This window comes from Bos taurus, chromosome 18 (assembly GCF_002263795.3).
Source record: "Bos taurus isolate L1 Dominette 01449 registration number 42190680 breed Hereford chromosome 18, ARS-UCD2.0, whole genome shotgun sequence".
NCBI lineage: Eukaryota > Metazoa > Chordata > Mammalia > Artiodactyla > Bovidae > Bos > Bos taurus.
This window is the reverse complement of record NC_037345.1, coordinates 39,969,620-39,982,331: the sequence shown is the minus strand read 5'-3', so window position 1 is coordinate 39,982,331 and position 12,712 is coordinate 39,969,620. Positions and strand designations below refer to the sequence as shown.

Here is a 12,712-nt window from a genome sequence, read left to right as displayed (position 1 = left end):
CGCATTCAGACTGATGGAAACCTACTGAAGCAGTGTCAGTTGTTTGGCCCAATCTATTTGTATCTGGTTTCTTTTGCCACAGTAGTTTACTTCCTTGTAGAAATAGACCCACTTTTCCATGTGAATTAGAGGCAGTCCCTCTCATTGACACTGGGCATATAAAGCAAATGCTAGATGTGGTCTCAGTAACTATTTGACAGTTCAGCTGTATGGCTACATGTGCTGGAAGGCTGAGCACTTTACCCTGATAGCAGCAAATCCCTGGGAGCGAATGGTGCCGCAGCTGGGGGTTATGGTGAATTCTTTTGGTCTTATTACAGGTAATTCATCCTTGTTCCAAAATGGTTTTTGGTTGTCTGAATACTGCTCACAACTTGAAATGCTTTGCTGGCCAACGCCATCCCCAGGGACACGCAGTTTGAAGGTCATGGGGACCAAGGAGGTATTATTGAGGGAACATATCAAGGTATGAGGAAACCCTGGAAAACAAAATATAAGGTGAGAAATAAATGCCCTATGATAGCTTCCCTCTAACTTCAACCTCCCCTCTCAGTGCCAAACCTCTTAAATGAATTGGACAGGCAGTTCATCACTGCTATTTATTTCCAGCTCTCCCCGGTATTGTTTTCAGTTGCACAACCAATAAATACATTTCACTCATTCATTCAATGAGTACTTATTATGCATTTACTATGTAACAACAATAGACATGAAACAAACCACTCTGTCATCATCCAGACCCCTCTCCAGAGGCAGTCTCTATAATCAGTCTGTTGAGTAATCTTCTAGAAGCACATTTTGTATTTGATTTTTACATAGAAATACAATTTCCCCCAAGGAATAGCAGTATATTTGCTCTTTTTATTTGCTGGTGTGTGAAAGGAGAAGCCCACGCAGTTTTGCTTGCTGTGTGACCCAGAGCCTGCCAACACATTATATAATTCATCCTAGACTTGTCAGGCTCTTGCTCTTAGAGTGGATGACACAAAATCGAATACTAGTCTCTCCTGAGAGAGACTTTACGGTCTGCTTTTGAGCTGGCCAAAGGCTAGCTGGCCAAAGCTTTCACCTCCCTGAGACAAAACTGCTTTTCAGTGTTATTTCTAGCCCTCCTAGATTCAGTTCAGGGAGACTCGTGCTCCTTTCCTAAGAGCTGTGGCTCCTCCTTGCCTGGCAAGCAATAAACCAAACTCTGATTTTGGATTCCCTAGGTGGTCATTGTATCTGCTACCATTTTCAGAACAAGAATGATCTAAAACCACAAGAGAATAAACATGCATATTTCTATTGGATGTAAACACTTCTCTCTCTATGTTGAAACCTACTGTGATGAAGTACAACTGGTCTCCTGGAGTAACTGCTGCAGTACTGCTGGGGATATTTTGAACTGATCTACTTCTCCCTCTCTGAGCCTTTGTCTACACATTAGGACTGTTGGAGGAAACACAACCACGTCTCCCTTCTAATTTCACACCTCCTTGGAAGAGACATTTTATGGAAGAATTGTGTGATTAAGGGCACTTGAAAGATTATTCTTAGAAACTCCAGAGATATTGCTAGAAAGTCATTTTCACAATCATATAATTGCTTCATCTGACTTCTCTTAACTTTTTCAAAATGACTCTTAAAACTACAGATTCCTTCTTATTTTACCTTACCATTTACAGGATAAACACTCTTCAAATGTATGGTGTAATTTGGAAGTGGATCCTATAAAGGTTCACATGTGTCTTTCCAAACCACTGCCCAGACTACGTTCCTGAATCTGTAAGTTTTTCTGAGAATAAAGTCAATTAAAACTTTCTAGCTAGAACAATTCCTTGTACAACTACTTGTAATAGCCTGTATTGCTTGTGTAGAAGCCCCCCAAAAGAGGATATTGCTTTATTAAAGATCAAACATTCATTAATACAAATGTTATTCCTAGGTTTCTGGCTGCATCAAATCCGAATTACTATTCTATTGTCCATCTGAATGCAAGTACTTTACATCTAATACATTTTAAAAAATCAACATCTATGTGCCTTTTCTTCAAATAATTAACAACATGCTTGGCCAGAATGCCTCAAAGACTCAAAGAGACACCTTCATATCTCTCCCAGTACTTAAATAATTATTTAAAAGATTGCAGTCTCAGGAGGTTTGATTCTCATTCAAGATGTGCATTTTCATCTGACCTAGAAAGCCCCGAAGAAGAAACTTAAGGAAACTAGGGGCAAAAGATCGCAAGGCTGCAAAGGAAAATTTTCAATTCTGACAGCTGGAGATCTTAAGTGGAAATCTGCTAAAATAAACTTTCAGAAATCAGTGACCTTCAGCAATAGATTGCTATTCTCAGATCCTCAGAAGCAGCAGACTCTACATGAAGTTGAAAGATTCTGCTCGTGAGTGACAGAACAAGATTTTGCAACACACCTGGTATTACTGAGTTTCACACTTTACCTTGTATACTTTCATTCTTATCATTCTGCCCTATTTTTCTCTATTGCTACCTTAAGGTCATATTAATCCTTAATCCTTCTGATATCTACTGTTGTGTTTCCCTTTACTGCTAATGATCCCTTCCTCAAATCTAGGCTTTGCTTATGCCTACTATAATCTCTTCTGCCAATCTTTCTAAGAACTTCCTATGATCACGACAAATAAGCTTTGCCCATAACTCTCTACTTCATACCTTCCTAAAGTTAACTTAAATACTTCTCCTTGAGTAAAATACTGCTAGTTCATACTAGGCCGTGTGTATTTTTTGATGCTTATATTTATTTATCCCAACAACTCTGCCCTCAAACCCTAACTTCTCTGTCTAAATTATCTAATGATCAAATCCACTGAGAACCCAGAGCCTTCCAAATTTCTTATTCTCATTCAGCAAGTTCTTGTACCACCTGAAAAATAATGACTTTGCAGATACGTATCCTGCCCCATTTGATCTATCACCTGGCATACCACTGATGATTTGGTCCATTTCATTCCTTGATCAATCTGAGGAGTTATCAATGCCCCAGTGTTCCTTCAGGGACAATCACTACCCAAATTCTATACTTTAACTCTCTCGATACTGTAGTGTTAGTCAAACTAATTAATTATTAGATATGTCATCCAGCATCCAATCCTACCATCACAATCTCCAGCAGTTTAGTTCAGCCGCTCAGTCGTGTCCGACTCTTTGTGAACCCATGGACTGCAGCATGCCAGGCTTCCCTGTCCATCACCAACTCCCAGTTTACCCAAACTCAGCTCCATTGAGTTGGTGATGCCATCCAACCATCTCATCCTCTGTCGTTGCCTTCTCGTGCCTTCAATCTTTCCCAGCACCAGGGTCTTTTGAATGAGTCAGCTCTTTGCATCAGGTGAACAAAGTATTGGAGTTTCAGCTTCAACATCAGTCCTTCCAAAGAACACTCAGGACTGATTTTCTTTAGGCTGGACTGGTTGGATCTCCTTGCAGTCCAAGGGGCTCTCAAGAGTCTTCTCCAACACCACAGTTCAAAAGCATCAATTCTTCAGTGCTCAGTTTTCTTTATAGTCCAACTCTCACATCCATATATGACCACTGGAAAAACCATAGCCTTGACTAGACGGACATTACAGCAAAGTAATATCTCTGCTTTTTAATATGCTATCTAATTTGGTCATAGCTTTTCTTCCAAGGAGCAAGTGTCTTTTAATTTCATGGCTCAAGTCACCATCTGCAGTGATTTTGGAGCCCAAAAAAATAAAGTCAGCCACTGTTTGCACTGTTTCCCCATCTATTTGCCATGAAGTGATGGGACCAGATGCCATGATCTTCATTTTCTGAATGTTGAGCTTTAAGCAATGTTTTCACTCTCCTCTTTCACTTTCATCAAGAGGCTCTTTAGTTCTTTTTCACTTTCTGCCATAAGGGTGGTGTCATCTGCATATCTGAGGTTATTATTTTTCCTAGCAATCTTGATTCCAGCTTGTGCTTCATCCAGCCTGGCATTTCACGTGATGTACTCTGCATATAAGTTAAATAAGCAGGGTGACAATATACAGCCTTGACAATATACAGCCTACTTCTTTTCCTATTTGGAACCAGTCTGTTGTTCCATGTCCAGTTCTTTTTTTTTTTTTCTAATTTTATTTTATTTTTAAACTTTACATAATTGTATTAGTTTTGCCAAATATCAAAATGAATCCGCCACAGGTATACATGTGTTCCCCATCCTGAACCCTCCTCCCTCCTCCCTCCCCATACCATCCCTCTGGGTCGTCCCAGTGCACTAGCCCCAAGCATCCAGTATCGTGCATCGAACCTGGACTGGCAACTCGTTTCTTACATGATATTTTACATGTTTCAGTGTCATTCTCCCAAATCTTCCCACCCTCTCCCTCTCCCACAGAGTCCATAAGACTGTTCTATACATCAGTGTCTCTTTTGCTGTCTCGTACACCGGGTTATTGTTACCATCTTTCTAAATTCCATATATATGCATTAGTATACTGTATTTATGTTTTTCCTTCTGGCTTACTTCACTCTATATAATAGGCTCCAGTTTCATCCACCTCATTAGAACTGATTCAAATGTATTCTTTTTAATGGCTGAGTAATACTCCATTGTGTATATGTACCACAGCTTTCTTATCCATTCATCTGCTGATGGACATCTAGGTTGCTTCCATGTCCTGGCTATTATAAACAGTGCTGCAATGAACATTGGGGTACACGTGTCTCTTTCCCTTCTGGTTTCCTCAGTGTGTATGCCCAGCAGTGGGATTGCTGGATCATAAGGCAGTTCTATTTCCAGTTTTTTAAGGAATCTCCACACTGTTCTCCATAGTGGCTGTACTAGTTTGCATTCCCACCAACAGTGTAAGAGGGTTCCCTTTTCTCCACACCCTCTCCAGCATTTATTGCTTGTAGACTCTTGGATCGCAGCCATTCTGACTGGCGTGAAATGGTACCTCATAGTGGTTTTGATTTGCATTTCTCTGATAATGAGTGATGTTGAGCATCTTTTCATGTGTTTGTTAGCCATCTGTATGTCTTCTTTGGAGAAATGTCTATTTAGTTCTTTGGCCCATTTTTTGATTGGGTCATTTATTTTTCTGGAGTTGAGCTGTAGGAGTTGCTTGTATATTTTTGAGATTAGTTGTTTGTCAGTTGCTTCATTTGCTATTATTTTCTCCCATTCTGAAGGCTGCCTTTTCACCTTGCTAATAGTTTCCTTTGATGTGCAGAAGCTTTTAAGGTTAATTAGGTCCCATTTGTTTATTTTTGCTTTTATTTCCAATATTCTGGGAGGTGGGTCATAGAGGATCCTGCTGTGATGTATGTCGGAGAGTGTTTTGCCTATGTTCTCCTCTAGGAGTTTTATAGTTTCTGGTCTTACGTTTAGATCTTTAATCCATTTTGAGTTTATTTTTGTGTATGGTGTTAGAAAGTGGTCTAGTTTCATTCTTTTACAAGTGGTTGACCAGATTTCCCAGCACCACTTGTTAAAGAGATTGTCTTTAATCCATTGTATATTCTTGCCTCCTTTGTCAAAGATAAGGTGTCCATATGTGCATGGATTTATCTCTGGGCTTTCTATTTTATTCCATTGATCAATATTTCCGTCTTTGTGCCAGTACCATACTGTCTTGATAACTGTGGCTTTGTAGTAGAGCCTGAACTCAGGTAGGTTGATTCCTCCAGTTCCATTCTTCTTTCTCAAGATCGCTTTGGCTATTCGAGGTTTTTTGTATTTCCATACAAATTGTGAAATTATTTGTTCTAGCTCTGTGAAGAATACTGTTGGTAGCTTGATAGGGATTGCACTGAATCTATAGATTGCTTTGGGTAGTATACTCATTTTCACTATATTGATTCTTCCAATCCATGAACATGGTATATTTCTCCATCTATTAGTGTCCTCTTTGATTTCTTTCACCAGTGTTTTATAGTTTTCTATATATAGGTCTTTAGTTTCTTTAGGTAGATATATTCCTAAGTATTTTATTCTTTCCGTTGCAATGGTGAATGGAATTGTTTCCTTAATTTCTCTTTCAGTTTTCTCATTATTAGTGTATAGGAATGCAAGGGATTTCTGTGTGTTGATTTTATATCCTGCAACTTTACTATAGTCATTGATTATTTCTAGTAATTTTCTGGTGGAATCTTTAGGGTTTTCTATGTAGAGGATCATGTCATCTGCAAATAGTGAGAGTTTTACTTCTTCTTTTCCAATTTGGATTCCTTTTATTTCTTTTTCTGCTCTGATTGCTGTGGCCAAAACTTCCAAAACTATGTTGAATAGTAATGGTGAAAGTGGGCACCCTTGTCTTGTTCCTGACTTTAGAGGAAATGCTTTCAATTTTTCACCATTGAGGATAATGTTTGCTGTGGGTTTGTCATATATAGCTTTTATTATGTTGAGGTATGTTCCTTCTATTCCTGCTTTCTGGAGAGTTTTTATCATAAATGGATGTTGAATTTTGTCAAAGGCTTTCTCTGCATCTATTGAGATAATCATATGGTTTTTATTTTTCAGTTTGTTAATGTGGTGTATTACATTGATTGATTTGCGGATATTGAAGAATCCTTGCATCCCTGGGATAAAGCCCACTTGATCATGGTGTATGATCTTTTTAATGTGTTGTTGGATTCTGATTGCTAGAATTTTGTTAAGGATTTTTGCATCTATGTTCATCAGTGATATTGGCCTGTAGTTTTCTTTTTTTGTGGGATCTTTGTCAGGTTTTGGTATTAGGGTGATGGTGGCCTCATAGAATGAGTTTGGAAGTTTACCTTCCTCTGCAATTTTCTGGAAGAGTTTGAGCAGGATAGGTGTTAGCTCTTCTCTAAATTTTTGGTAGAATTCAGCTGTGAAGCCATCTGGACTAAGGGGAAAGTTCATAGCAATACAGGCACACCTCAAGAAACAAGAAAAAAGTCAAATAAATAACCTAACTCTACACCTAAAGCAACTAGAAAAGGAAGAAATGAAGAACCCCAGGGTTAGTAGAAGGAAAGAAATCTTAAAACTTAGAGCAGAAATAAATGCAAAAGAAACAAAGGAGACCATAGCAAAAATCAACAAAACCAAAAGCTGGTTCTTTGAAAGGATAAATAAAATTGACAAACCATTAGCCAGACTCATCAAGAAACAAAGGGAGAAAAATCAAATCAACAAAATTAGAAACGAAAATGGAGAGATCACAACAGACAACACAGAAATACAAAGGATCATAAGAGACTACTATCAACAATTATATGCCAATAAAATGGACAACGTGGAAGAAATGGACAAATTCTTAGAAAAGTACAACTTTCCAAAACTGGACCAGGAAGAAATAGAAAATCTTAACAGACCCATCACAAGCACGGAAATTGAAACTGTAATCAAAAATCTTCCAGCAAACAAAAGCCATGTCCAGTTCTAACTGTTGCTTCCTGACTTGCACACAGATTTCTCAAGAGGCAGGTTGGGTGGTCTGGTATTCCCATCTCTTTCAGAATTTTCCACAGTTTATTGTGATCCACACAGTCAAAGGCTTTGGCATAGTCAATAAAGCAGAAATAGATGTTCTTTTGGAACTCTCTTGCTTTTTCGATGATCCAGCAGATATTGGCAATTTGATCTCTGGTTCCTCTGCCTTTTCTAAAACCAGTTTGAACATCTGGAAGTTGACAGTTCACGTATTGCTGAAGCCTGGCTTGGAGAATTTTGAGCATTACTTTACTAACATGTGAGATGAGTGCAACTGTGCAGTAGTTTGAGCATTCTTTGGCATTGCCTTTCTTTGGGATTGGAAAGAAGACTGATCTTTTCCAGTCTTGTGGCCACTGCAGAGTTTTCCAAATTTGCTGGCCTCTTGAGTGCAGCGCTTTCACAACATCATCTTTTAGGATTTGAAATAGCTCAACTGGAATTCCATCCCCTTCACTAGCTTTGTTCATAGTGATGCTTTCTAAGGCCCACTTGACTTCACATTCCAGGATGTCTGGCTCTAGGTGAGTGATCACACCATCGTGATTATCTTGGTCATGAAGATCTTTTTTGTACAGTTCTTCTGTGTATTCTTGCCATCTCTTCTTAATATCTTCTGCTTCTGTTAGGTCCATACCCTTCCTGTCCTTTATTGAGCTCATCTTTGCATAAAATGTTCCCTTGGTATCTAACTTTCTTGAAGAGATCTCTAGTCTTTCCCATTCTATTGTTTTCCTCTATCTCTTTTCACTGATCACTGAGGAAGGCTTTCTTATCTCTGCTTGCTATAGCCATACTTTAAATATTTTAGATAGCAACCAATAGTACTATTACCTCTTACCTACTTTATGGTAATTACAATATCCTAATATCATCAATACCAGCAGACCCTGTGATGCCAAATCTAGATCTTTATCTGTAATCAAGTAAATGCCAAGTCTCCACCACTAGTCCATAACTGATACCTCTTCAAGAATGGGCCTTAGTGCCCATAAGGGGCTGATATGATCAACTTCAGCTACCCTATTGTACTACCCAGCCCTACTACAATCCCTGCAGACCTTGCTTAACTCCACACAATATATATGTCATCCTGAAATAATTTAAGAAGTCCTCCTGTGTCTGGTTGGCTTCTGTAACAGTTCTTTCTCTCTTGCATCTGGAACTACCGATGTACACCTCTATTAGTCTTTCGTCCCTGAGCCGGTAACATGCTTTATTTTATCTCTCTCATCAAAGCCCTACCTGCATAGGTGGGGTAATAGTTACAGAGCTTCAAATAAATAATTCTCCAATGAACCATGTTTCTTTGTGGTAGGAGGCCAATCTACCTGGAGAAATACATGATACCTGGTATTGGAGTCATGAAGACTCTAGTTCCAATTCTGGAATTTGAAAATATTATCACAAGATAATTTTGAAAGATTGCTACAAAACTGTTCCTAACTTTGGTCAGTGCAGAATCCAGAAGCACAGAAAAGTAGCTTAAATTCACTGACCCAAGTGTTATGAAAATCAAACAGCCTTAGATTTCCTGTTGGCAAGAAAAAAGGGTATGCTATTATTAACCTTTCTTGTCATAACAGACAGAAGATTAAGGAATCTGTCTCCAAACTCAAAGAAAAGGCTTCTTGGGTTTTGAAGGTAAGTAAATTCTCAGATCTCAGACTTGGGTAGTCTTGGGTCATGGCTCTGTAGCATCTTCTAGCCTCTCACATCACAAGAGTCTAGCTTCTGTATCGCTTCTTATTGTGCATCTGTCACAGTTACCCTTCACAGTTACCCTTCAAGTTGTAGGTCACTTTTATTTTCCTTCAAAGGAGTCTATCATTCTAATATGCCCTACAGATTTGTAAACATCTCTCTAGCCATTTTCACATTCTACCTGAAGAGACATTCAACTTCATTTATATAAACCTTCTTATGGTATGTGCCTTACCCATTATAACATAGGTCAGGGTACAGGCATTGTATAAATACATGTGCTCTGAATTTTCAAAAACTTTTACAACACCCACATGTTAAAGCAATTTATAAAGGCATTACGATTTTTCTTAAGAAATATTTTTCCCCAAGTTAGATGGGCCAACTTGAAATGAAGCAAAAGAATTAAAAGTCAAAATGGAAAACAATAGAACAAAATGGAAATAATTAAGGAATAAAGATTCAGACTTCGGAGAAGGCAATGGCACCCCACTCCAGTACTCTTGCCTGGAAAATCCCATGGATGGAGAAGCCGGGAAGGCTGGAGTCCATGGGGTCACTGAGGTCACGAGTGAGCGACTTCCCTTTCACTTTTCACTATCATGCATTGGAGAAGGAAATGGCAACCCACTTCAGTGTTCTTGCCTGGAGAATCCCAGGGATGGGGGAGCCTGGTGGGCTGCTGTCTATGGGGTCGCACAGAGTCGAACACGACTGAAGTGATTTAGCAGTAGCAGCAGGGTTTCTCAATTTTAAAAAATTATTACCTCCTAAAAAGAACCATTGTGATAAACTAATTTTATATCATCAAATCAGTTAATTAAATACTATTTTAATTAGACTCAATTCTCTCTAACAAGAGAAATAAATACCAAGGAAAAAGATTCGGTTGGGTAGGGTGGACCTTTGGACACAAACCATTGTTATATCTAAGTTTTCTCAACCCCCAGGAATCAATTTTTGCTTCTCTAGGTGCAACTGTCAACACCCAAGTTGACAAAATATGATTTAGATAGATCTCAATTGAAGTACTAATTCTGCTATTGCTGTGTGACCTTTGGGAGTTATTTAACTGTTCCAGTGCTCAGGTCTTCTATCTTTAAAATGGGAACCTTAAAGAGTGCCTCCCCCTAGGATTGCTAAAGCGTTTAAATGTCATATTTCATATTATTACTTAGCAGCAATTGGAGTACAAGAAAGAACCAATTAATAAGTAAATTTGCTTCCACTGTTGTTATCATTTCTATTATTGGGGAAGTTCAGATGGGAGAAAACGACTCAGGGAAGCAAGTGAGTAAAAAGTCGATACAACAATAAAGAAGAGTCTTCAGTTTGAAGTGATAAAACACCTGACTTAAACCACCATTGAGTTCACTTTAAACTTGAGAGCATCTCTGTTAACAGGCTGTGTGGCCAAAGTGGCAAGTCAAAATCTGCATAAAAACAGAGTGTTCAGAATGTTCAGATAGTGGAGTGAAACATAAAGCATTCTGTTGTTCTGTTGCAGGAACTGGGGTGGACACCCATGGCCTGACAACTAGTGTCCAGCACATAGCTAAAATGTTCACCTAAAAACTAGGAAATGGCACCAAAGTGCTAGAGAGGAAAAACAATTCTAGAACCTCTTAGCTATTGCCTACACAAAATGGTAAGAGAAATTCTTTGTAAACCTTCTCCCTCCCACGTAGAGGGAAAAGGAATTTTTCTCAATATCTAATTTAAAATGGAAAAGTACTCACCAAAGGAAACATCACCAAAATGCAGAGCAGGAACATTAAAATGGAAGGTAGGTCCAATGACACAGCCTCTGAAAGTAAGAATATACACTGAGGGAATGGAAAGAGAATACGGTGACTTCAAGGTAACAATCAAGAAGTGGGCAGACAGTGAGCACTGAAAACCATAATTTGGCATTTAATCAATTACCGCATCATCTAGGACTCACAGAAACTGTGAGATAATGGTCAATCACAATGGTTCTTAAAATTCCTTTACAACTCTCAAACCTTTGGGTTTTAGCAAATGATGCTATGGTTAACTTATCACCATATTCCTACCAGTGATGAGGCAGAGAAGATACATCACTGAACTAATGGCACAAAATGTTAATGTGGATGAGAAACACAACATGAAAAGTTATTAACTCAGACAAGAAAAAATTATAGGTCTAATCCAGGTATAGACATCAAAGACTATCAATGATACCAATATTCCTTGGCCCACACTTTTATAAACCTGTTTTAATCCAGTTCCTAGCACCAACTAGCTGTGATCTTGGTCAATCACTTTGCCTCTGCAGGTCTCAGTTTTTTCCCTAACATATAAAAGAGAAGATGGGAATGGGTGGGCTTTAAGGAATCTTTAGCTGTTGATTTTCTGTTTCCCTCTCATGCAAGGCTCTTGCAGTGATGATCTTGGAGTGATGCTCTAGCTTAAAATAAATAATAGAGATTCCATAGCTTCTAGCTGACTTCAGGTGTGGTAGATAGTATAATGGTCCCCAAAGATGTCTATGTGCTAACAACCCCCAAAATCTATGAATATATTAGGTTACATGGCAAAGAATAATTAAGGTAGCAGAAGGAATTGAAGTTGCTAATTAACTGAACTTAAAATAAGGAAATTGGGCTTACCAGGTGATGCTATTGGTAAAGAACCTGCCTACCAATGTAAGAGATATAAGAGATGTAAGAGATGAAGGTTTAATCCCTAGGTTGGGAAGATCCCCCGGAGGAGGGCATGGCAATCCACTCCAGTATTCTTGCATAAAGAACCCCATGCAAGCCTGGAGGGCTACAATCCATAGGGTTGCAGAGAGCTGGACACGACATAAGTGACTTAGCAGGCATGCATGCCAGATACGGACATTAGCCGGAATTATCTAGTTGGGTTCAATGTAATCACTAGGGTCTTTAAAATCAGAACATGGAGGCAGAAGACAAGGTAGGAGTGAGGCAATGTGAGAAGGACTCAGCCAGCTTTTGCTAGGTTTGAAGATGGAGGAGGGAGACCATGAGCTGAAGACTGTGGGCGGCATCAAAAAGCCGAACAAGGTTAGGAAACTAATGCTCCCCAAGAGCTACCATAAACAAACACAGCCCTGGCCAATTCTTTGATTTTAGCTCAGTAAGACCATACTTAAAATAATATGTGTGTATTGCTTTAAGCTGAGTTTGTGGTAATTTGTTACAGCAGCAAGTGGTAATTTGTTACAGCAGCAATAGAAAACTAATATATCAGGTACTTGCTTATTCTTGCCTTTTTCCGTGGTCCATGTCCCTAAAATCTCTAGACCAAAGGTAAGAACTGAACTATTTCCCCATTTGTGTGCCAGGCTTTCAAAAGTTATAGACACACAAATACCAGAAATCCCACCAAGCCTGAGTCTTCTAACCCACCCAGATCCAGATGCTGGTGATGTAGGTGTGTCATGCCCTGCTGAACGCACTTGGTGTCCCTGTGATACTTCCGGCTGCTAGAAATCTGACTGTAATATGTTGAGAGGCTCCTGCAAGCCTGGGAGGAGAGATGACAACAAAGACTCAGTACAGGAAGTTTCAATTCTAAAGGCCTTT

The 12,712-nt window shown here is 39.0% G+C and overlaps 1 protein-coding gene and 1 long non-coding RNA gene across 2 annotated transcripts in view; one reads left to right on the top strand and one right to left on the bottom strand.

Moving 5' to 3' along the window:
* The window catches only part of LOC112442305 (hydrocephalus-inducing protein homolog), a 316,573-nt gene that overhangs the window by 36,462 nt on the left and 267,399 nt on the right, over positions 1 to 12,712 (bottom strand). The window contains exons 13-14 of the mRNA XM_024979012.2: positions 10,877 to 10,944; positions 244 to 479 (exon numbers count right to left, since the gene is read on the bottom strand). Coding sequence (XP_024834780.1) covers positions 244 to 479; positions 10,877 to 10,944 — 304 coding nt within the window. The remainder of the gene's footprint in view (positions 1 to 243; positions 480 to 10,876; positions 10,945 to 12,712) is intronic.
* On the top strand, positions 413 to 2,683 carry LOC132342831 (uncharacterized). The gene is made up of 3 exons (XR_009491361.1): positions 413 to 498; positions 1,668 to 1,767; positions 1,928 to 2,683. It is a non-coding gene; the product is annotated as an uncharacterized lncRNA (long non-coding RNA).